This window comes from Notamacropus eugenii, chromosome 4 (assembly GCF_028372415.1).
Source record: "Notamacropus eugenii isolate mMacEug1 chromosome 4, mMacEug1.pri_v2, whole genome shotgun sequence".
Lineage (NCBI taxonomy): Eukaryota > Metazoa > Chordata > Mammalia > Diprotodontia > Macropodidae > Notamacropus > Notamacropus eugenii.
Genome location: NC_092875.1, coordinates 298,805,740 through 298,829,254, shown reverse-complemented (window position 1 = coordinate 298,829,254; position 23,515 = coordinate 298,805,740). Strand labels below are relative to the sequence as shown.

The window sequence follows — 23,515 nt, the reverse complement described above, 5'->3', positions numbered from 1 at the left end:
CAATCCTGACTTCGTGTCTGCCCATGCACACAATGGAAGGCGAGCTTTCCTTCCAGCGGGTAAAGCCCTTGGCGAAGCTCTCTGGGGCTGCTGGCATCCCTGCTCCGGAGCAGTCACGCCACGCGCCCGCAGCACGGACCCGGCAGCCGGGGCCTGCAGGCGCTCTGCCCCGCAAACCTCCAGCTGCTGAAGGGTCTTCTCTGCTCGGACCGCGGTCAACTGAGTCCGGAGCCCTTCCAGCTCTAAACCCTGCCTGCTGAATCCCCCTCCTCCACGCTCCCTCCTTCTCTTGCCCTATTCTCGCTACTTCAACCCACTTTTATCAGCGCCTTCTTCCCCAAAAGCCTCCCCCACAGAGGGGACACGCACCAGGGCAGGTAGCCTACCAGCAGCACGGCCTTTTAGTGACATCACTGGCCAATCAGAGCGCTTCTTCGCTTCCACGTGGCGGACTGACCAATCACCGCGCCACTGGACCTGCAAATTGTTTTCGGCTCTTCTCGGTGCGTTTCCTAGTTCGTTTTGGACCCCCGTCTCCACCTAAATCAGGATGGAGGGAGGGAGTGCGGCTAGTGTTGGGGGTGGCGGGGTTACGGGAAGGTGGGTGCGGAGGTGTGGGGGTGGGTTGGTGTGTGCGCGCGTTCGTGTACGCCCCTAGCTTCAGCTACTTCCGGGTCCTCAGTCGCTCCGGAAGCCCCAGGTTCCGGAAGTATGCCCCTCGGGGAGCCGAGGTCGGCCTCATGGGGGAAGGGGGGCAAATGAGGGTGGGAGGGGGAAGCATCCACAAAATGTTTCCGAGAATCTCAGTGTGGACCGCAGTTTCTCCCACATCATTCCGGCCGGCGTCGGCTCTTTGGTGTCCGCGCGTGTGCGCCCGGTGATTGACAGCCGACAGGCCAATCGCCTCGTCCTTCCTCGCTCGGGGCGTTGCCCGTTTGGGTCCCGGACCCGCGAGCTCTGGCTTGCGTGGTTACGCCCGCGGACCGGCTTCCTCTGTTCCAGGTAGGAGCGAACAAAAGTGCCCCGACTCCGGAGGGCGGGGAAGAGGAAACTGGGCGGAAGCTGCCGCGCGCTCCCTGACCCCCTGCAGTGCCCGAGGCCGAGGCCGAGAGGTCGGAGAACCGCGTCGGGAGCTCGCCGAGCTTGGGCCCGAGGCCTCCTCGAGGAAGTCCGGCCCGCTGGCCCTGGGGGGAGAGGGGTCATTGGCTCTTCCGGGCCTAGGCCTCCCCGCATCCCTGAAGGCCCCGTCAAAGTGCCGGCATCTCAGTCGGATGGACGAATCCCCAGGCTTTTCCGATTCTGCTGCTCAGCAGCAGGTTTCTAACACTTTGCAACAAGCATGCCCACTTCCGGTGCTTTTCTGCGTAAAAAATAATTAGCCTTGGAAACTGGCTTACAGGGGGCTCAGTTATTTGAAGGTTGGCTTCTGGTAAAGGGGGAGGAGGAAGTTGGAAGCCGTCTAATACAGTTCAGGATGCTTAAAGTCGCAGTGCCACTCTTTATGAAATACTGCCTCATTCTTAAAATAACTTTTTAAACATTTCCATGCGTAAGGTGCCCTATCAGTTAACAAGTGTTTGGTAAGCTCCTACTTTGTTACAGCCGTGGAATCACAAAAGAAAAGCCAGCTAGGTGGTGTAGGGTGCAGATGGGGCCCAACTAGTTGAGGGACCTTGAAAAAGTCATTGCACCTCTTCTCTGCCTCCCTCTACTTTACTGTAACATGAAAATCTTCATAGCACCTCTCTGTTGGGTGGCTGGGAGGATCCCATACGAGTACTTGTAATACGCTTTGCTAGTTTACTTCTGAAGGGGAGGGGATGGGGACGGTGCAAAATAGGTAAAAAGTCGGTGGGGGAGGAGAAAACTAGCATCTAAGGAGAACAGGAAGCATCTCAAGTTAAAAAAAAATGGCTCTAGAGCTGAGCTTTGATGAAAGCTAGAGATTCTGAGAGGTGAAGGTGAAAAGGGAGTGCATACCAAGCACGGGAGACAGGATGGAAAGTCTTGGAGCTGGGACGTGGAATAACTTGTAGGAGGGACAGCAAGTAGGCATGAATGAATGAAAGCAAAAGCACTTATTACTGTGTGTCAGACACTGTCAGGTTTTTGGAACACATACAAAAATAGTTTTGCAGGATCTTAGGGTGTGTAAAAAAATAATATATAATAAGCCATGAAAGGTATGCTGGAGTCAGATTATTAAGAGCCTTAAATGGCAAACAGAGAAGTTTGCATTTCATCCAAGAGGAAATAGCAGGGTAATGACATGATCCAAGCTGGTACAGTAATAGCATTTTGAATTTGAATCCTGACTCTGTTCCTTAATAGCTTGCATGAGTTTATTAACTTTTGGGGGCCTCACTTTCCTTGTCTGTAAAATAGGTATGTTAGACTAAATGACCTACCTCACACGACCCTTTTCAATGTTTTAAACATTTGATCCTAAGTTTAAAATTTGGTCTCACTAGTGAAAGTTTAAAAAAAAAAAATCCTCCCTTCCCCTTTTAATTGCAAAATAAATATTTCCGTCAGAGAGTTGGCCCAAATTCACTTTAACTTTGCTACCTTTTAAATTTTACTAAATTCATTTTGACTTTGTTAACTTTTTGACCAACAAAATATTTGTAGTAATTATAATGAAACTGACATTTATAAATTACAAAACACTTCTTAATAACCTTAAGGTAGGTAGAAGTAAGAGTCTGAACCAACCTAATACCCATTTTAAAGCTTTAATGAAAGTAAAATACATGTCCATCCATTTGGTCTTCATATTATCCCCATGATCTAGGAAGTGCAAGTATACCCCCATTTTACAAATGAGGAAACAGGCTTAGAACAGTGGGTGATACTAAAACTATAACCCAAGGTTTCTGATTTTAGTCCAATGGTAACTTCATTACGTCGGTTTTACCTTTCTGCAAAATAGATAACAGTTATTCGCATCATCTTGAGAGCTATTCATAGGTTATGCCATGCTTTATTTACTACCATTTGGAGCCAGGCTCCTGGGATTCTAAAGTTTCCTTCCTCTCTCCCTTCACATCTTACTGTGTCCATGTTTTCACTTCCCTGTGTGGTCTGGGATGATGAGGAACTAAGCAAATAGGTTTCCTGTCACTTCACTAAGTGAGACAGAATAAAGAATATCTTCACAAGATGAAAGTATATTAGGGACACAGGTGAATAGCAAAAATGGTTCCTTAGGGAAACATAAAATCACTTGTCTGCCAAACCTCTCAGTTTTGTTTTCATGGATCCCTGTCTTACTAGAAATTTACCGTTTCCAGAGATTTTACTGGTGGTTTTACATTCTTCTGAAGTTGGTTTTGGAACTGCTTGTATCTCTGGTCTTTATGTTAGGACTTTGAGTTAGTTAAGAATCTTGATTCTCTTTGCCCCCACTGTTTTGGACTCAATATTGAAAATGCTATGTACATGATATCTAATGAAAAGCCAAAGAGATTTTCATAAGTGAACATTTAGTTTGGCAGAAAAATCATGTGTATTGTGTGTCTTACGCCAATCCACTTGAAGTTTCTAATCTTGACTTCTGAAAACTTTAGAAAAATAAGACCACAATGTACACTACAGTTTTCTAATTGTAGAACTAAAGGAAGATATGAACTAGATGGACAGAGGATCATTGGCATTTCCCTTTTATTTGTTAGTTAGAGGTTTTTAATTTGTTTTTTCTTTGTCCTTGCAAACTCCCTCTGACTTTATCTTGATTACCATTTACTTTTAGTGGAGGAGATTAAAGTTGGGAAATTTTGAGCAGAATATGGAGTTTTGAAAAAAAACGTGCAAAGTTAGTGGATAATTTCCCAAGAAAGCCTTCTTCCTCCAGAGCTGAACAGTATTAAGGTAGTCCAGGAGTGCTAAGCTAGGAGTCAGGAAGACTGTCTAGTTAAATGAACTTGGACCGGTCAATTAACTTATCTGAACCTAAGATACCATCTTAAATGAGGAGGTTAGACCAGATTCTCTGAGATTTTTTCAAGCTATAAATGCCATTATATAATGAGAGAACTTTTCAAAGTACTTTTACCTACTGTGCTATCTATTTGCACAGACTTTTTGCTGTAAAAGATATTTTTGTATTATATATTCTTTATAATTATTTTGCACCACACTCTCATATCTTCAGTCCAGTGATATGGGCCTCTTGTTTGTTCCTCACATAATCCATCTCCCAACAGTGTATTTTCACTGATTGTCCATGTCTGGAATTCTCTCCCTCTTTATCTTTGATTCTTGGCTTCCCTGGCATCCTTCATGTCTTGGCTAAAACCCTACCTTCTCTGAGAAACCTTTGCTAATCCCTCTTTAATGTTAGTGCCTTCCCTCAAAGATTGCTTTGTTTATGTCTTGATGTATGTAGTTGTTTGCATGTTGTCTCCCCATTAGACTGAGAGCTTCTTAAGAGCAGGGACTGTTTTTTACTTTTCTTTGCCTAGCACAAAGCAAGTATTTAATTAATAAATGCTTGTTGACTCATTACCAAACTATAAAATTTCTTTTTAAGTCACTTATTAGTTTCTTTTAAAGATGAATTTTCTTTTTCTCATTTTTTCTTTCTCTGTTTCAGGGTGTCCCCTCTACAAGCCCTATCACATGATTCTTCATGTTCCCAGTTACTTACTAATTCCCTCCTCCCACCTAGCTACTTTGCATTTAATTGGATTGCTTATACTTTGTATTCATTCTTTAAATACTTACGTGTGTATATATAAGTTGCCTTCCCTAATAAAATGTAAAATCCTTGAGTATGAACTGTTTCACTTTTGTCTTTGTACCCCCCAAACCTAACATAGTTTCTGACATACAGTAGGTGCTTAATAAATGCTTATTGATTGATCATTCAATTGATTCTTGCTAGTACTTCTTCTGGCTTTAACATACTTAGACAATTCAGTATTTCTCTTGTCTTGGAAAGCCTCTCTGTCTAAGACCTTTATTTTCTATTACTTACCTTTCCCATTATCTCTTTGTTAGAGCCTTCAGACATTTTCTTTTAAGTCATAGTTTATCTATTGTTTCCCAGAATCACAAAATTCTGTGGGGAGTTGGGGAATACAGATCTTGGTAGTCCTCTAGTCTCATGCCAAAAAAGAATCCCTTCTATGACATTCCCCAGAAGTAAACATTCAGCCTTGTTTAAACACCTCCAGACATCCAAAGAGTAGGGACCTACTACCTCCTGAAGCCATTCTACTTTTGGATTGCATTGTTAGGAAGTTTTTCTTATCATCAACCCTAAATTGGCCTCTATGCAACTTCTACCTGTTTCTGGTTATTGCCCTCTGCGTCCAAAGAAAATGAGTCAAATCCCTCTTCCACATTGCAGACCTTCAAATACTTGAAGATTTTCCTGGTTTTATTTTATAATAACATAATAACCAACACTGATTGCTTTCCAATTCGCAGATGACTTGATGTACCTTATTCTATTTTAACCTCACAATAGTCATGTGAGTTAAGTACCATAAATATTGTTATCCTTACTTTACAGTTGTGGGCCCATTAAGTGACTTGTCCAACCTTTGGCTCCAAATCCAGAGTTCTTTTAACTGTCTTACCCCTGCCTGCCCTACACCTTTCTTTACAATTTCTTTTTTATACTTAAAGGATCTGTAATTTTTGTCAATATCATTATTCCTATAGATATCTATGACTTAATTCAAATAAGATAATATTTGTAAAGAATTTATCACCATGCCTGGTACATGTTTGGAGTTTACTTGGCAAAGGTACTTGGCCATTTCTTTTCTCAGCACATTTTACAGATGAGGAACTCTTGCTTAGAAGATTAAGTGACTTGCCCAGAGTCACATAGCTAGTAAGTGTCTGAGGCAGGATTTCAACTCAGGAAGAAATGAGGTTTCCTTACTTCAGGCCCAGCACTATCTACTGTGCTGTCTAGCTGCCCTGCCTGGCACATAGTAGGTGCTGTATGAGTGTTAGCTCTAATAATATTGGACAGCTAGGTGGCACTGTGGATAAAGCATTGGACTGGTAGTCAGGAAGACCTGAGTTCAAATAAGGCCCCAGACACTAGTTGTATGACCCTGGGAAAGTCATTTAACCCAATTTACCTCAGTTTCCTCATCTGTAAAATGAGTTAGAGAAGGAATCTTTGTATCAGTATCTTTGTCAAGGAAACACTAAATGGGGTCACAAATAGACATGGCTGAAATAACGATGTAATAGTATTAATTCCTATTAATCTGATGGATGAATCTATCAGTGTTCAGATTCCAGTCATAGAGTCCAAGGAATGATTGCATGAAAGATGATTCTAGAATGAAGCAAGGTTTATTTCCAGAGTGTGATCCACCCCGAGCTAGTGGATTCAGTCCCATCAGTCAGGTAATTCTTTGCTGGTCCCATTTTCCACTGATTTCTTCCTTGAATGAATTCAAAAAGTTTTGGGGAATGAGCCAGGAAGTAAGGGAATTCTGATTACTGTGAATGAGAAATTAAGAGTGAGGGATAGTCACTTCCTTATCTATAGAAAAGTAGAAGGAAGGACTCTAGAACATGTGGTATTTACCTGCTATACTATGAAGTTCATTAGACTGTGGTCATTAGATCATTGTAATCTTTAAGAGTTTCTGTGGTTCTAAAAATAGAATTCATTACCTCGTAATCAATATGATAATTGCCTCAACATTACGTAGGCTAGTTTTTAAAAATTAATTTTATTTCTGTTGATGCCTTTTATTTTTATAGCATTCTTTTCACGATATAACTTTTCTACTCATCCTGTAATGAAATGTAAGAAGAAAGGTTAAAAAAAATCCAGCAAAACTAATAATTTGACCATGTATGACAGTGCAACATTTCTTATCCCCGTGGAGGGGGAGAGGAAGGTGCATTTTCTCTCTACTCTTTTCAAGGGTCAGGTTTGATCATCATAATTATATCCAGCACAGCTCCTGTTATAGAGTAGGCACTTAATAAATGCCTGTTAACTTATACAGCATTCACTTTTGTTTGATTCTTTTACTTTGTATTTTTGATTCTTTACTTTGTATTCATCATATCTAGTGATTTTCTAGTTCTGCCTGCATCATTCTGTATCAGTTCTTATCAATTTTCTCCTGATTTATTAATCTTTAGTATTTCATTACATTCATTTACCACAAGTTGTTTAATCATTCCCTGGTTAACGGGCATCTGCCATGATTCCAGTTATTTGGTACTATAAACAGTTGCTGTTGTGAATGTTTTGGTAGGATGCGCATCTTTCTGTCATTGACCTCCTTCAGAGGTCATGCAGAGTTTACACTGCACTACCTGCATTGCAAATTTGAATAAGTGCAACAACTACAGGGATTTCATTATTTCCACTATTTGGAAGCTAGACACAATTGCAGATTGTTTCTCCACATCTTGTCTTAACTACTATGTGCCATCTTTGCATTACATATATAAATCTAACTTCATCACAATTAATGATTTCTTTGATGAATTGCTGTAGTCTGTTTTTCAAGATTTTATTTTCAGTTTTTAACTCACTATTTTTTATTAATGATATTGGTCTATAGTTTTTGTATGTGGTTTTTCCCTCTCTGGCTTAGCTATTAGGACTATATCTCATAAAAAGAATCTAATAAAATGCTTTTTCCCCCCAGTTTTTGAGAACAATATGGTTGTACCAATCTTTGATTTGTTCATTAAAAGTTTGATAGAATTCTCCTGTGTACTTATCAGGAACAGAAGCTTTTGTTGTTTTTTTTTTCCCTTTTATCTGATAGTTTCTTTATACCTAGTTGTATTTCCTGTTCTGATATTAGATTGCTTAATATGTCTAGTCTTTTGTTAATTTTTTATTTTATGTTTTTGAAGATAATCCTCTGTTTTGTTTGCAGTTCTCTTACTATATAAGTGTGCGCTGTAGGTTCTGATTATTTTTATTTCTTCTGGGTTTGTTATGACTTGGCCTCATTCATTGTTGTTTTGTTGTTTTGACTTTTTTGCCCTCTTTCTAATCTGAGTGGCTAAAAATTTATCAATTTTGATAGTATTTTCAAAATGTTGAATTTTTAAATAATTTTCTTTCATCTCAGATCCAGTTTTTCTGTTTTTCATGTGATTTTCGATCTCTCCTCTCTTTTGCTTGTTTTGGTTTATTTATTGACTTTCTTATTTTTAAACACATTCAGTTATTTAATCATCCTTTTATATTTTACTAATATATTTTTGGGAACATGTTTTTCCTGAGAACTATTTTAATTACAGTTCAGAAATTGAAGTGTGTTGTTTCATCATTACTATTGTTCACATAATTATTATTTCTGTATTTTTTCTTTGAATCATTCATTATTTAGGATTTTTTTATTCAACCTTGAATATACATCTTTTGTTGTATTCTCTGAGTTGATTACTGTTTTTATTGTGTTATGGTTCATAAAGGACATATTTGCATTTTCTGGCTTTTCACATTTGTTTGGAATATCTCTATGCCCTAGTATATGTTCAGTTTTTGTAGAAGTTCCATGTGGAGCTAAGAAATACATTTATTACCTCATTTAGAAAACACTATAAGTCGTTAGCGTTAGTTTCTTCAAATTTGTTCTTTTCTGTATCTTCCTTTTCATTTATCGTTAGGTTTGGCCAAATCTGAGAGAAAAACATTAAAGTCTCTTATTATTACTATATTACTATATCTTTTTGTAATTCAGTTTACTTTTTCTTTATGATGTTAAATATTATGACATTTGGAACACATAAGTTGAATGTTAATGTTGATTTGTTTATGGTTCCTTTCAACATAATTTTCATTTCTCATTTATCTCTTCATATTGTAAATTTTTGTTTTTGCTTTGTCTGATATGATTGTAACTCCTACTTTTTAATGTGTAGTAAATTTGTTCTAGCTTCTCCTTTTTATTCTATGTATTTCTTTTCTTGTATTATCTTTCTTGAAACCATAAGTTAATGCTTTTTTCCCCCACCGTCATTCATGTTTTATTATGTTATTAAACCATTTACATTGAGGTCATGGGACTGATCAATCCCTCAATTAATTGAGATTAAGTGACTTGCCCAAGGTCACACAATCCAGTAAGTGTCTGAGGTTGGATTTTAACTCAGGTCCTCCTTACTCCAGCGCCTGTGCCAGGGGTGGGGAACCTCTGCAGCCTCAAGGCCACATGTGGTCCTCTAGGTCCTCAAGGACAGCCCTTTCACTGAACAAATCCTCTTAATAAGAGGATTTGTTCTGTTAAACTGTGACCCAGTCAAAAGGCTGCAGCCAAGGACCTAGAAGGCCACATATGGCATCTATCGCCCCCAATCCATTCATATTTAAAGTTATGAGAGTTATGTTTGCATCTTCTTCTATTAGTGTCTCTTATATTTTTTAATTGATGTTTTTGGACTGGAGGAAGGGTTAGCTCTACCATTAGTTTTGCCTAATCTACATTGCTGCAACCCTATTCCCACAAGCAATCCTTACCCGCCTTTTCCATGCCTTTCTCTTTGTCAGACCTTTCTCCAATTTTGTAGTTTTTCCTAATTTGTTTTTCTTTCTTTTACTTATTTTAATTCTTCCCCTTCTTCCTTCCTTTTCGTTTCCCCTTTTCAGTTAAGTGGTATATTCAAAATCCCCCTTCACCTGCTTTTCAATTTATTTTGTTTTTTAGGGTTTATTTTCCTTTTTCTATACTTTTTTTCTGCAAGAGATTCCTTGTTCTCCTCATTCATCCCTTTCCTTTTCTATCTATTCTGAACTTTTATTCTTTGATTTTTGATCTATACAGTTAATTCTTCTTTAATCTCTTCGTGTTCTTGTGGCATTAAAGCTTCTGAAGTATGATCTCCCTCTCCTCAACAGTTTCTGTTACATTTGTACATCTTTCCCCTTCATCCCTTTTTCTCATGTGCCTCAGTCTTAGAAATATTGTTTCATAAGGAAGGTAATAAGATACAAAAATCATAGAACTATAGAACTAGGAGGGACCTTAATGATAATCTACCGCAACTTTCTCCTTATACAGGTAGAAACACTTAGGCCTATACAGATCAACAACTGGCACAGATTAGTGACTAGAATCTGGTTTTCCTTACTCAGACCAGTGTTCTTTGTGCTATGCCATACTGAACTCACTCACACACATACACTCTTTCCCTCTCCCTCCCTCCCCCCATATTTATTTTCCTGACAATTTAGAATTAAGGGTGATCCTGAGAATCATCTATTCCAGCCCATACCTGAAAAGGAATCCTCTGACAAATGGTCATTTACCATCCCAGGTCAACTGATTTATTAACTTTTTCTCTTATTGGTACTGTAATATATGCTGGAGTGCTAAACTGGACTTAATCTTCATTTTTTACTCTTTATACTCCTTCCTCTCAAATTTGCTAATGATTTCTTGTGAATGATACACAAACCATGTTCATTTATTATACATACATATATACATATGTATTATATATGTACATATATATTACATATGTATAATATATATATATTTTAAACACCAACCCATTGAAGGCCACCATAGGGTGTGATGTGATTCTTGTTAGCATAGAATATCTTCACATTTCATTGTTTGTCTAGCATTCTACTTTTGCATGGCCTTGAAGAGAAAGTCATGGTTTAAATAATCAAAAGTTCAGTAGTCTTCTTAATTACAACAAAAATTCCCAGTCATTTTCCATTCCTTAATGACAAACCTTTAAATTTTGTGTGTCATCCCATAGTCTATTCTCACCAGTATTTGCAGCCTGATACTAGCATAAGTTCTGTATGATGTTGAGTAATGCCAGTGGCCTCCAATTTCTAGCTCTTTACCTTTCCTCATTTTAAGTTCTCATTATTAATAGTTCTTGTCTCATTTTTGGTCATTTTGCCTTTCTCCTATATGCCATTGAAAACTGCTGCCAAAGACAGCTGCTTAAATAGTCCTGAAAAGTCTTGCAGTACTCAGCTGTGGGGTAATTAGGCCCTAGAGCACTTTCCTTCTAACAGTTTAATCTTACTGTTTACTTCTCAGGCTATGACGTCTGCCTCTAAATGACTTATTTCTTCATCCTTTGATTAGAATCCTGGCACAAGCCCATGCCCTTGCCCCTGGATGTGTAACTATTCTGGCTCTTGAAAGAGTTCTAGTATTTAAATAAGTTTTTTAAAAAACACCTTCTTACATTATCCACACCTTCATTTTTGTTCCATGTCATCTTAATGTGTCTGTTTTTATCTTTTGAGCATACCTATACTTTCTGTTTTCCTTATACTCTTAAATGTCTTATTTCTTACCTGATCTTCCTTTTTTTCTTCATCACCTAATCCTGTCAATGCATAATTGTCTCATTTGTTCTTTGATTTTTACTACTACTCTGCTGTAGTTTCTTAACCTCCCTGTATCCATGCTTTCTATCAGATATTCCTGAAGGTGAAAATAACAGTTTTATTATTTAATGCCTCTGGCTTTTCTCCTCCTTTTGAGATCTGAATGTAAAGATTTCAGGTCTTCAAGGATGATAGGGTACGTCTTTTACAGATGAAATGACTGAGGCATACACTACTTATATTGAATGCCAATGTGATGGAGCTGAGAGTAGAACACAGATTTAACATAAAAACTTGTTCTATGATGATTCAAGCATGATTTTTACAATATTTCTTCTTTTTCAAGATTCTCCTGTTTCACAGTTATAGAAAGAGAAGTGAGATGTGATGTTCAATTAAAATTGTCATAGAGATTCAGTGAAAATGACAGTTATGTCCACTTTTGAGGGGCGGCTAGGTTGCACAGTTAAGACACACACTAGCTGTGACCCCAAGCAAGTCATTTAACCCTGTTTGCCTCAGTTTATCATCTATAAAATGAACTGGAGAAGGAAATGGCAAACCACTCTAGTATTTCTGTCAAGAAAACTCCACATGAGGTCATTAAGAGTCAGACACGATCAAAATGACTCAACAATTACTGCTTTTAAAGTAAAATAAGTATTGTGATAGTTTTCAAAAAGATTAATAAAACATAAAAGATGTTGCTGTTATCTCTTAACTTTTAACTAAAAGATCTACTGCCCAATGTAATTTGTAAAATATAGCCTTATTGACAAACACTTAAGATAAGCTGGCAGAATTGTGAAAAAAAATTGTGAAAAAGAAAGAATGTTAGACATTCTAAATTTGTTAAAGCCATAGCTGCATAATTTTAAAATGAACATTAGGATTTAAAATAATGAAGCATAACATCTTTATAAGGTAACCCCCTTCCTTTTTTAAACTAAAGGAGGTAAGCAAGGAGAAGAAGTGAAGGGGATTAAAAGCTTTTAGGTACATAAAGTCATTTAGTAGGACAGTGATAAAGGTGAGATTTGAACTCAGTTTCTCACTTCCAGTCCTGTTCACTGTGCAGAAAGTCACACTATTCCTAATGAGACTTAGTGATAACTTGTTCTCTTATGCCCATATTGGTAATGTGTTCTGGGAATAGCTGTCCTGCTAAATCCCTTTGATGCATGTCCCATTTATTAGTATTGATTTCAATACAATAGATAGTAACTCTATCTGACTACACAAAGGAAATAAAATTTTTGGATATGGGCAAGAAGCTTAGCAATCTCCAATCACAGAATTAAATTTGCATAAATATCCCCAACTCTTTAAATTAAGGTTGGTTATTTGGATGTTTCCCTTTAAGTTTTTTTAAAAACTGAAGTGGCTAATGAACATTCAAACTCATCCTCTTTGATTACTAGAAGAGTTAGAAGAGCGTGACATTGTAGAAATTAGTAGAAGTCTGTGTGTGTAAGTATGTGTTTGGCACAGGAACAAGGAAGCTTGTGGGACAGATAAGGCCTCAGATGTTATTTGGGAATCATGTATATCTGCTGACAAGGTTTACAGACCTGTAAATTTGAATGTAGAATTTTTGTAGGCAGTGCGCATTGACAAATATGCCTAATGGTAATACATCTAATACTGAGAGTCTCAGAACAAGTCGATAATAATGGCTTATATTGATAGCAGCAATGTAGGAGATGTTACTTGGTATTATAGCTAAAATCCATGTTATCCCCTTAATCATAATTACATTAATATTGACAGGCCCTTGACAATACCCACATTATTATTGATAAATTTCTGTCAATAACATGTTTCTAAATAAAATATATTCATTCATAATTTGTACAATACTCAATAAAAGCTCTAAAATACATCCAGAGAAATTCCTGTTTCCTCAGTGATATACATTAATTTGTTTTGGTTATGGAATATGCTATATAAGAGGCGCTTTTGATCTTTGGAGACAAAATAAGATAAAGTATGTATTATTTTTAAAAAAGAGGTTACATATTACTATTCTTGGTAAACTGATTTTCAGTTGTTTTTCAACGAAAGAAAAGCAACGTGTGATATGCCTGGTGATAAAATGTCAGCTGGAGACCTCTTTAATAGTTTTTAGTGCAGAATCATTTTGTCTTAAACATATTTATGTGACAAGTTAATCACTCTAACCTTGGTAGACATTATACTTTTTATCTGGTTTTCTTTTTGCTGTTAGCATTCCCATCACATATCTCAGTCTTGGGGTATCCTTTGCTAAACAGATAGTAGTTGGACTTTCTTTCCCCCTGGTTTTTATTGACTGGAAATATTTGACCAAGGCTTAATTTTTAGGATCTTAAAAGATCAAGAAAAGGGGAAGAAAATGTTAGAAGCATGAGGTAGCATGTCTGGAAAAATGTGGGATAACCCCCCCAAAAAAAATTCTGGTCAAAATAAGGTATAGTAAGATTGTATAGTGAGCTTAAAATTATAACAATCCATTCAGTCCAGTTCAGCAAGCATTTATTAAGTACTTGCTTTGTGTCAGGCACTGTGTTAACTGCTGAGGATATAAAAACACAAATCAAATGATCTTTGTCTTCAAAGAACTTATATTCTGTTGTGCATGGGCACAGAAAATAAATTCAAAACACACCAGGTGTACTAAAAGTCTCAGTGCAATTTTAAGCTTACTAAAGCTTAAAACTGCACTAAGGCCTTTGGGATACCTTGTGTACAGAGGGAATTTCCAGGGAGAAGATACTAACAACTGATGGAATCAGGATAGGCTTCCTGTAGGATATAACACCTAGAGTTGTAGTTTGAAGCTCAGAATTCTTAGAGGTGGAGGTGAAGGAGGAGTGCCTTCCAGAGGGGAGTAATGAAATGACATGGGAAGGAAACAGTGAAGTGGGTAAGTTTGTCTTGAACTTGGAGTATATAATGTGCCATTCTTAGGTCTAAAAATTTAGGTTGGAAGTATTAAGGATGAAACAGGAAGTTTGGACTTTGTCCTAGAGATGGTGGAGAGGCACGGCAATTTCTTCAGCAGGATAGTGACATGGTCAAACCTACATCTTAAGAATTTGTCATCTTTGTAGCAGACAGAGAGGCTGGAAATAGGGAAGCAGTTACTATATACTTTGGGTAAAGTGATAAGTTACCATTGAGGTAGATGGAGAGAAGGGGCAAATGTAAAATACCTTAATTTGGAATGCATTGATAGAATTGACAAGATAACTGATTGGAATATGAGAAATGAGAGGGAAAGAAGAACAAAAGATGATTCTAAGGGTGCAAACCTGAATGACTAGATTTTTAGTACCTTTTTTTAGAAACAGATATTAGTGAAGAAGGGAGGGTTTGGGGAAAGGATGAATTATATTTTGAACATACTGAGTTTGAGGCTCCTCCTATGAAACATTCAGGTGAGAGTGTTCCACAGATAATTGGTAATAAGGGACAAACTGGGACTGAATGCACGTGCGCGCACACACACACACACGAAATAGAGAAGAATGGCCTAAGGCATACCCATGTATGTATGAGAGTGATGTGAATGATGATCCTTCAGAGGAGACTAAAAAAGCAGCTAGACAATATAAAGAGAACCAGGTGAGAGGGTTGTCATGAGAACACCCTGTGGGGAGAGTGTCTAGGGGTAGTTTATGGGGTCAAATACTACAGAAAGGTCAAAAAGGATAAGGACTGAAGAGAAGATAAGCTTAGAGAGAGTATTTTCAGTTGAGTGATGAGGTCAGAAACCAAATTGCAAAGGTTTGTAAAGTGAATATGAGGTGAGAAAAATCCAGCTCTGAGAAAGTGTACTTTTGGAACACAAGAGGGAGAGCTAAATATTAAAACAAATATCTAAAACTGATGGAGGAAAATAGATGGAATATGGGAGTGGTCAAAATATAGTTAACATTTCATGAAATTGAAGAGACCTCAGTGGCCATCTAGACTGATACATATTTGAAAAGGAATCCTCTTTACAACATGTCTCATTAAGAGTCAATCAGCCTTTTCTTGAAGACCTCCAGAGAGGAGGAGACCACTACATACAGAGGCAGCCCACTTCATTTTTAGTTAACTTTTATTGGTGTATGTCTGCTGTACACACAGCACTGTACTAGACAGTGGCATAGATACAAGTTTAAATAAGATAATCTCTGCTGCACTGTGAATCAGTTCATATATATCTTCTCAGATTTTTCCTAAGATGTCCTTAATGTGTAATACTATTCCATTACATTCACATACTACCATTTATTCAAACATTATTCTTTGCTTCATTTCTTCTAGCCACCTTTGAAGTCCTTGTGGCTAGGCTTTTCTTTTCTCTAAGACAGTTTGTACTTGTAGATATAATCTCTTCCAGGTCAACCTCTTGGGCCTCATGTAACTTCTGGTATTTTTTCATTTTATTTGCCACTTTGCTCGTATCTCCAACCTTGGTTTTGCTTTGGGACTTTGTGTTAGGCCCCATTTCTACCTTTTCATGAACTATTGAACGTGGTGTACAATTTCTGTTTGGTCTTCTTTCCACTGTAGTGTTGATACAACTACAAGTCTGGATAAGGGTCTAGTACCAGGCTTCATTCAGCCTCTGCTGCAGTCTCAGCTTTTGTTTTCTCTCCAATACCAATTCAGGTATTGACAAAGTCCTCAGCTGGGAGTTGGTTCTGAATCCCATTATGGCCCTGACAGGCCCTAATCAAATGATGGAGATAAACCTGGTCTTATATTTCTTCGCAAAGCTCCCATCTCTTTTCCTGCTTCCCTGCCTCTTCCTCCTTCACCATACCCCTTCCTGTATGCCCTGTTGAGCTCACCTTATCTCCTACTGTGATTTTGAGTGCTCCATAATTCTTTGTTACCTGTTGTGTCTCCTTCAGCAGTGACCTGTGGAGACTGGCTGTGGCCCTTCCTGTTGCTTCAACAGGTAGGGGCTAACATCCCCTCTGACTATGAAAACCCACGTTTTTAAGGTTCTTTGAGGACAGATTGGGTACAGGTTCACTGCAGCCCATCCTGTCTTAGAGAGACTGCAGGCTTCTCTTCCTCCATATACCCCCTCCTGTTCAGGGGGTCTGCAGTAAACTATTTAGGATAGTTCACACTGCCCTGTACCATTCTTTTCATCCTCTAAGAATTCGTAGGCTTTTGGCTGGTACAATCCTGACTTCCATAGAGGAGTTCACTGTTGTTTCTTTTTGGTGTTTTTAATGATCATTCTTTATGGTGCCTTTTCAAATATATTTGCTGAAACATATTTGGGAGAGCTGGACTGCTATATAAAATATTGGTACCTTTTTTCTTTTAAGTTTTCTTTGTTCCTATAAATCTAATAAACAGCATCCAATATGGACATATGCAGAAAAATAAAAGAGGAGATTGTATTTACAACTAAAAACATCCTTCATGTACAGTTTGCTGTTTCTCCCACTACATACATCCTGGGGTTATTGTGATTTTTTGGGAGTAAAATTTGACATAATAATTCTAATACTGTCCTCTCCATCTTCTTCTGAACTTCTTTTTCTGTTAATTTTTTAATAATTCATTGACATTTTTTGCTTTCTTTTATTTTTAAATAAAAGTATCAAAATATTACCATCTCAACCAGAAGTCTTCCTGTGGACTTCTTATATAGAATTCTTATACCCTTTTTTCTTTCACTTCTAAGTTCAAATGAGAGCAATACATGTACTGTAGGACAAGGGGCAGGGGAAGCAACTGGAAAGAAAGTGTATATATATATATATATATATATATATATATATATATATATATATATATATATGTTAATCAGCTTAGATTTATGAAGTACCTAGTGTGATCCAGGCACACTTTTACGCCCTGGAGATATAAATATTTTAAACAAAACAATCCTTACAAGTAGTTTACGTTTTAGTGAGGGAGTTTATTACTAGAGATGAAAGTTGATCCAAACTTTCTTAAATCAGGTAGCTTCATGGTAATGATTCAGGCAGTATCAGACTATCTAATTGTCTTTCACTGTCTCTCTCTATGTGTCTTTCTCTGTCTTTCTCAATTTATATTGAATAGATAGTATTCAACAAGAAATTTTGAGCTGCCTTAACGTAGGACTTTATACATCTTCAGAATTAGCACAAATTCAGAGACTACTCTCTCCCAGACCAATTGTGGAATAAGTCCCATAAGGTTCCCCACCCCTTGAAACCCATGTCCATAACAGTAATCCAAAGACTAGAAGCCTTCTACTTCAGGTATTACAGTAATACTTCAGGTATTACTTTAAACTAATAATACAGTGATCCCCTAAAACTGAAGGCAGCATGTTACAATGAAAAGAGTACTGGCTCTGGAATTAGAATGCTTTGGCCAAGTTCCTTAGTCTCCCTGGGCCTCAGATTCCTCATCCATAAAATGAGGGGATTGGATTAGATGACCTTCAAAGTTTCTTCAGGTTCTAGATCCATAATCCTATGCTTGCCAATCTTTTTTTTTTCCTCTCTGAGTTTCTTGGCCCAGTTGACTTAAGTATCTCATCATCAGCTGCCTCTAGTACATCTTAAATCCATGCCTCATAGACATCTCAAACTCAGCATGTCCAAAACAGAACTCAAAATAAAACAAGCCCTATCTTCTTCCCAACTTCCCTGTGACTGTCAAAGGTACCACCATCCAGTCACATAGGCTTGTGACCTTGATGATACCCTTGACTGCTTGCTCACACTTACCCCACATATCCATTCTATTTCCAGGTCTTGTCATTTCTGCCTTTAAAACATGTCTTGGATATTTATCAACTTCTCTTCACTCACACAGTCATGTTCCTGATACTGGCTTCAACACTTTCACACCTAAACTATGACAACAGCCTTCTGCTTGGTCTCACTTAGACCATCCTTCAACTTAGTTGCCAAGGTGATCTTCCTAAATCACAGGTCTGACTACGTTACACATCCTCCCCACTCAGTAAATTCTAGTGGCTTCTTAACACCTCCAGGTTCAAATTTAAAACCCTGTTTGACATTTAAAACCATTAATAAGGTAGTCCCTTCTTATCTTTCCAGTCTCATCCTTCCATATACTCTGTGAGTCAGTGTCTCTAGTCTCCTTGCATTCCTCTCAAAAGATGTTCCATCTCCCAATTCCTTGCCCTTTCAGTGACGATCCTCCATCCCTGCAATGCACTCCATCTTCACCCCTGACTTCTGGTTTGCTTCAGGAGACAGCTCAAGTCCCACCTTCTGAAGTAATCCTTTTCAAGTGGTCCCCTCCCTAGTCACTACTAGTGCTTTCCCATGTAGATTGCCTTATGTTTATGCTATATATATCTTGTATGTACAGTTCTTTGAAAGTTGTCTCTCCCATTAGAATGTGAAGTCATTGAGAGCAGAGGCTATGGTTTTGCCTTTCTTTGTATCCCCAGGGCTTAGCACGGTACCTGCCAAGTGATTGCCATTGACATATGATATATAGCAAGATTATGAGTTGTTTGCTATTTCTCTGCTGCTTAGGAATTTCAGATAATAATATATAGATATACTTTGCTTTTTCCTTTAATCATTCAAATGATGCTCAACTCTTACTTATGCTATTTTTAACATAGTCTATTGGGAAATAGTTTATGATCATCTGGAATTCAGTTGAAGACGATGAAGAAATATAGGATATTCCAGAATTTTAGTGCAGTTTTAGTAGCTTAAAGCTGCAGTAAGATGTTTGGGCTACCTTTATAGTGATATAAGGTAGTTGGTGCTGTGCCATATATTTACTTAATTCTCCCACCTCACTCATTCCCCATAATCTTTTCAGTAATTCATAGCCATCTACACTAGAAAGCTTGGGATATTTTACCATTCACCTGGCTGCTTTTCCACTCTCCAACTAGAACATACCCATCTGTAGCAGATACCATACCTCTTTCCCTAAGGAAGTTAATCTGAGCAATGATTGGCCAGTGAGTGAGTGCAGACTTCCCTCAATGAATGTGTCTGACTCAAGCTAGGCAGTGTTTCACACCCAAGACATCTTGGGACATCTTGCTATACTGCACATTCTGCCCTTCCCTACCCACTCTTGTATTATGTATTATCTTTTGACTTTCACATCATATTGATGCCAGATCCTGAGTCACCTAAATTTTCAGGTCTTTTTCAGGTAAATTAATGTCTCCCCTTCCATCTTATTCTTGTAAAGTTGATTTTCAAACCCAGGTATAAAATTTTATCCCTATTTTCATCTTATTAGATTCATCCTGATGTTCTAACCTGTGGTATTCCAGTGATGCAGCCAAAGTGGGGATGCTTATCTATTAAATACCAATACAAGGCCAATTACAACAAACCAGAATCACTGTCCTTCAGATTATGTGAGTATGTATGTCTCATATTTCTCTGCTTCTAATTCAGGACCCTGACTATTTCAATGTACTATAATTTGACGGAAAAGGGTAGGCTAGATAAAGGAAAGCCTTCCCTATCTCTCATTTGGTGATTTGTAATATTCTTGACACTTTTGTTCTCTTTGTTTTTTGCCCTATTACCAGTTAACCTACAGTTCACCACATTTCTGAATAACATTTTGTGCTATGGCTCTCAATATTCCCTTGAAGTATTAGTATTCTAGTGAAAATATTACTATGTTTATTGGGATTGTTTTGTCAGTTTTCACAATAACATGATAAGATAAATAGGCATTGACCTCTCCTATCCTTGCCACTTGCCTTTATCAATGAAAAGAATACTGATTAAAAATTAAATTGATCATTTAAAAGTATATACATGGAAAATACCAGGGCTAGAAATTAAACCCTAGACCTTGATTCACCATCCAGTGAAACATTGTAGTTTACAGGTATTAGACTGATGATAAACTTTCCCATTAGTCATATTAACTTAAAGGTAATTTAGAAAGTACCCTTAATTTTAATTTTTATTACAATAATGCTTAAAGTATCTGGCTAAAAGTTTATGGGACACTTCTGCCTTGGAAATGGTTTCTTGAAAAGAATACAACCAACTAAATGTGTGTATGTGTATATATATATGTGGGATAAAAGAAAGAATAGTTATAATAAAGAAATCATAATAACTGCATTGCCATAGTATATTTGAATTATTTAGAGCTATAGTTTTTGTCCTAAATGTCCTCAAAATGAATATCATGCTTTTACAAATTTATTAAGCATTAATAAATTGGGATATGTTTACTTGTTTGTTTTCACCAGAGTCCTGTAGTGAAGAAGATATGTCTTCCAATGGAAAGAATACTGAGCACACAAATCCTGTACTGAGAATAAGTCAGCTGGATGCCCTGGAACTAAACAAAGCCCTGGAACAATTAGTTTGGTCCCAGTTTACTCACTGTTTTCATGGATTTAAGCCAGGGCTCTTAGCCCGGTTTGAACCTGAGGTAAAAGCATTTTTGTGGCTTTTCTTATGGAGATTCACCATTTACTCCAAGAATGCCACTGTGGGACAGTCAATTATGAATATCCAGTACAAGAATGATTTTTCTCAAACTCAGAAATATCAGCCACTAAGTAAAAATCAAAAGTTATGGTATGCTATTTGCACAGTTGGAGGAAGGTGGTTAGAAGAAAGATGTTACGATTTATTCCGTAACCACCACTTAGCATCATTCTATAAAATCAAACACTGTACTAATTTTATTGTTGGACTTTTGAAATTAAGTAGTTTGGTTAATTTCCTGATTTTCCTTCAGAAAGGAAAGTTTGCTACATTGACAGAGCGTCTCTTAGGTATCAGGTCTGTATTTTGCAAACCCCAAAACATTCGAGAAGTTGGCTTTGAGTACATGAATAGGGAACTTTTGTGGCATGGTTTTGCAGAATTTCTGATTTTTCTATTACCACTTATTAACATCCAAAAGTTGAAAGCGAAATTGTCATCTTGGTGTATCCCCATTACAGGTGTTCCTAACAATGATGATACATTAGCTATCCATGGCAAAGAATGTTCCCTTTGTGGAGAGTGGCCCACTATGCCTCATACTATAGGTTGTGTACATGTGTTTTGTTATTATTGTGTTAAAAGCAGCTACTTGTTTGACATGTATTTCACTTGTCCTAAGTGTGGCACAGAGGTGCAGAGTCTGCAGCCATTGAAGTCAGGGATTGAAATGTCAGAAGTGAATGCTCCTTAGAAACAGAATCTACCTTTTTTAAGCAAAATTGGTAATACTTAAAAATATATGTCAGAATCATTATTTGAAATCTCTCTAAAGACATGATTAAGACACTAATCCCTGGAAGCTATATTATATCAAATCTATTACGTAAATTCTACTATATCTCAAGAATAAAAGTATCATCAGTTTGAAAACAAATTTTTAGATTTTTTTTTTTAAACAATTGCATTTGAACTAAGGGTTTGTTTTTGGCTTATGCTCAAAGTGTTCATAGCTACTTGCTTACTTTCTTGAATAACAACGAGTAAGAATGTTCTTTCCTGCAAAGGAGTTGAGCTATAAAATATTGTTTTAGTTATTTTACCCTAACAGCATATGGGTGACTTTATAATATCTTTGGGTCACAGGGTCATATTTAGAGATGAGTAGACCTTCTTAGCTCACAGGATCATAGATGGAATGGCCCTCAGAAGCCACGTACACCAGTCTTTTCAAGATTGTTAAGCAACCCCAGGAAAGTTAAGTGACTTGTCTAAGGTCACATAGCCACTACATATCAGAAGAGGTACCAGGTTCTGTTACTCCAAAGCGAGTTCTCTTTCCGCTGCATCACACAGCCTTACAGATCATCTCATCTGACCTCCTCATTTGTACCAACAAGGAACTGAAAGCCCAGAGAGGTTCACTGGCTTATCCCAGGTGACTAAAGTCAATAAGTAATTTATTATAAATGATACCTAGGATTTGAACTCATCTACTCCAATGCCAAATCTCAAGACCTTTCTATTTCACCACATTATTTTAAAATCATAGCACATTGTAGACAATTTGCATAATATATTTGAAAAGTCACAAAAGTTGGGAGTAAAAAGAGATTGTGTTCCTATATATCTAGTTGTGTGACCACAAACAAATTACTGGAGCCTCAGATTCCTCATCTGTAAAACGGAGTCATATCTGTAGTACTTACATTATAGGATTATTATGAGGGTTGTGAGGTAATGCATACATATAGATAGATAGGTAGATATAGATGTATAGATATGTATGTATTTCTTTTGCAAACTTTAAATTTCCATGTACAGTTAGGTACCATTACTATTATTCCTCATAACCAGGCTTAAGTGACATCTGAAATTGCTTCTGTCATGTTTCATACTCTTTTTTTTTTCTTTCAAACTTGTCTGATGATGTTTTAGAAGGTAAAAAGTGTGGAAATGAAGATTAACTGCATCTTTAGACTTGTGAATCTTCAGAGTTTTTGATCATGTACCTTTATCGGTAAATTAGTTTTGAATGTATCCCCTTTATATGTGTATTTTGCTGAGAAAAATCATATGTAAACTTACACTAAAATATATCTTTTAGAGGTTGTACAAAAACAAAAAATGAAAAAATTTGATTTGTGAACAGTAAAAGCAATCTTCTTTTCCCAAATTATTAATGATTGTTTTATGATATTTTAGTGAACAGTATGATAGAATATGCCTCATTTAAAAAAAAAATTTGGCTTATTTTGTGATAGTAATTCAGAAATCTTGGTTCTAATTTTAGTTTATTTCATTACTTGGTTTTAATGGCTATCATAGCTGAAAAAAGTACCTCACAAAGATACATAGATCTGTATCAAAGAAGTACACTGTTGACTTACAAAATCATAATGCTTGTTTGTTGATCCCATCCACTAGTTATGTAAAGGTTTTTATTAAAATTCACCTAATAATCTTCCCTAACATCACTCAATTGTTCTTGCAAATTAATCAGGTATTATATTTTTATGTATTTAACAAATAAATTTAAAACCCATGGAAATACTTCATCTGGAAGGTTTTTAAACAGGTTAGAAACTTGTTTCCAATTTCACCTATATAATTTTCTGCAAACTGAAGAGAGCTAAGTGTACAAGAGGAGAGTATGGTTTCAAGCATCAGTTGCTGCAGAGAGAACAAGAAAGATTAGGGTTGAGAAAAGGCCACCAAATTTGGCAATTAGGAGATTTTTAGTAACTTTGAAGGTAGCACTTTAAATTGAGGAATCAAGGATAATGAGGAGATTAAGAACCCTGGAGAC

At 37.1% G+C, this 23,515-nt stretch overlaps 1 protein-coding gene across 3 annotated transcripts; it reads left to right on the top strand.

Moving 5' to 3' along the window:
• On the top strand, positions 1 to 21,643 carry PEX2 (peroxisomal biogenesis factor 2). Of its 3 annotated transcripts, none has more exons than XM_072604931.1 (3): positions 1 to 503; positions 19,544 to 19,664; positions 20,523 to 21,643. In XM_072604931.1, the coding sequence occupies exon 3, from the start codon at positions 20,543 to 20,545 to the stop codon at positions 21,458 to 21,460; it is 918 nt and encodes a 305-aa protein (XP_072461032.1). In that variant the 5' UTR covers positions 1 to 503; positions 19,544 to 19,664; positions 20,523 to 20,542; the 3' UTR covers positions 21,461 to 21,643. The 3 variants fall into 3 exon arrangements, with proteins under 3 accessions (XP_072461032.1, XP_072461031.1, XP_072461033.1); XM_072604930.1 differs by lacking the exon at positions 1 to 503 and adding an exon at positions 866 to 1,002; XM_072604932.1 differs by lacking the exon at positions 1 to 503 and having other exon boundaries at positions 19,585 to 19,668.
• Positions 21,644 to 23,515: the final 1,872 nt, after the last annotated feature.

What these genes read in the sequence shown, in the direction of transcription:
- PEX2 (XM_072604931.1), top strand. Translation starts at nt 20,543, where the DNA reads ATGTCTTCCAATGGAAAGAATACTGAGCACACAAATCCTGTACTGAGA.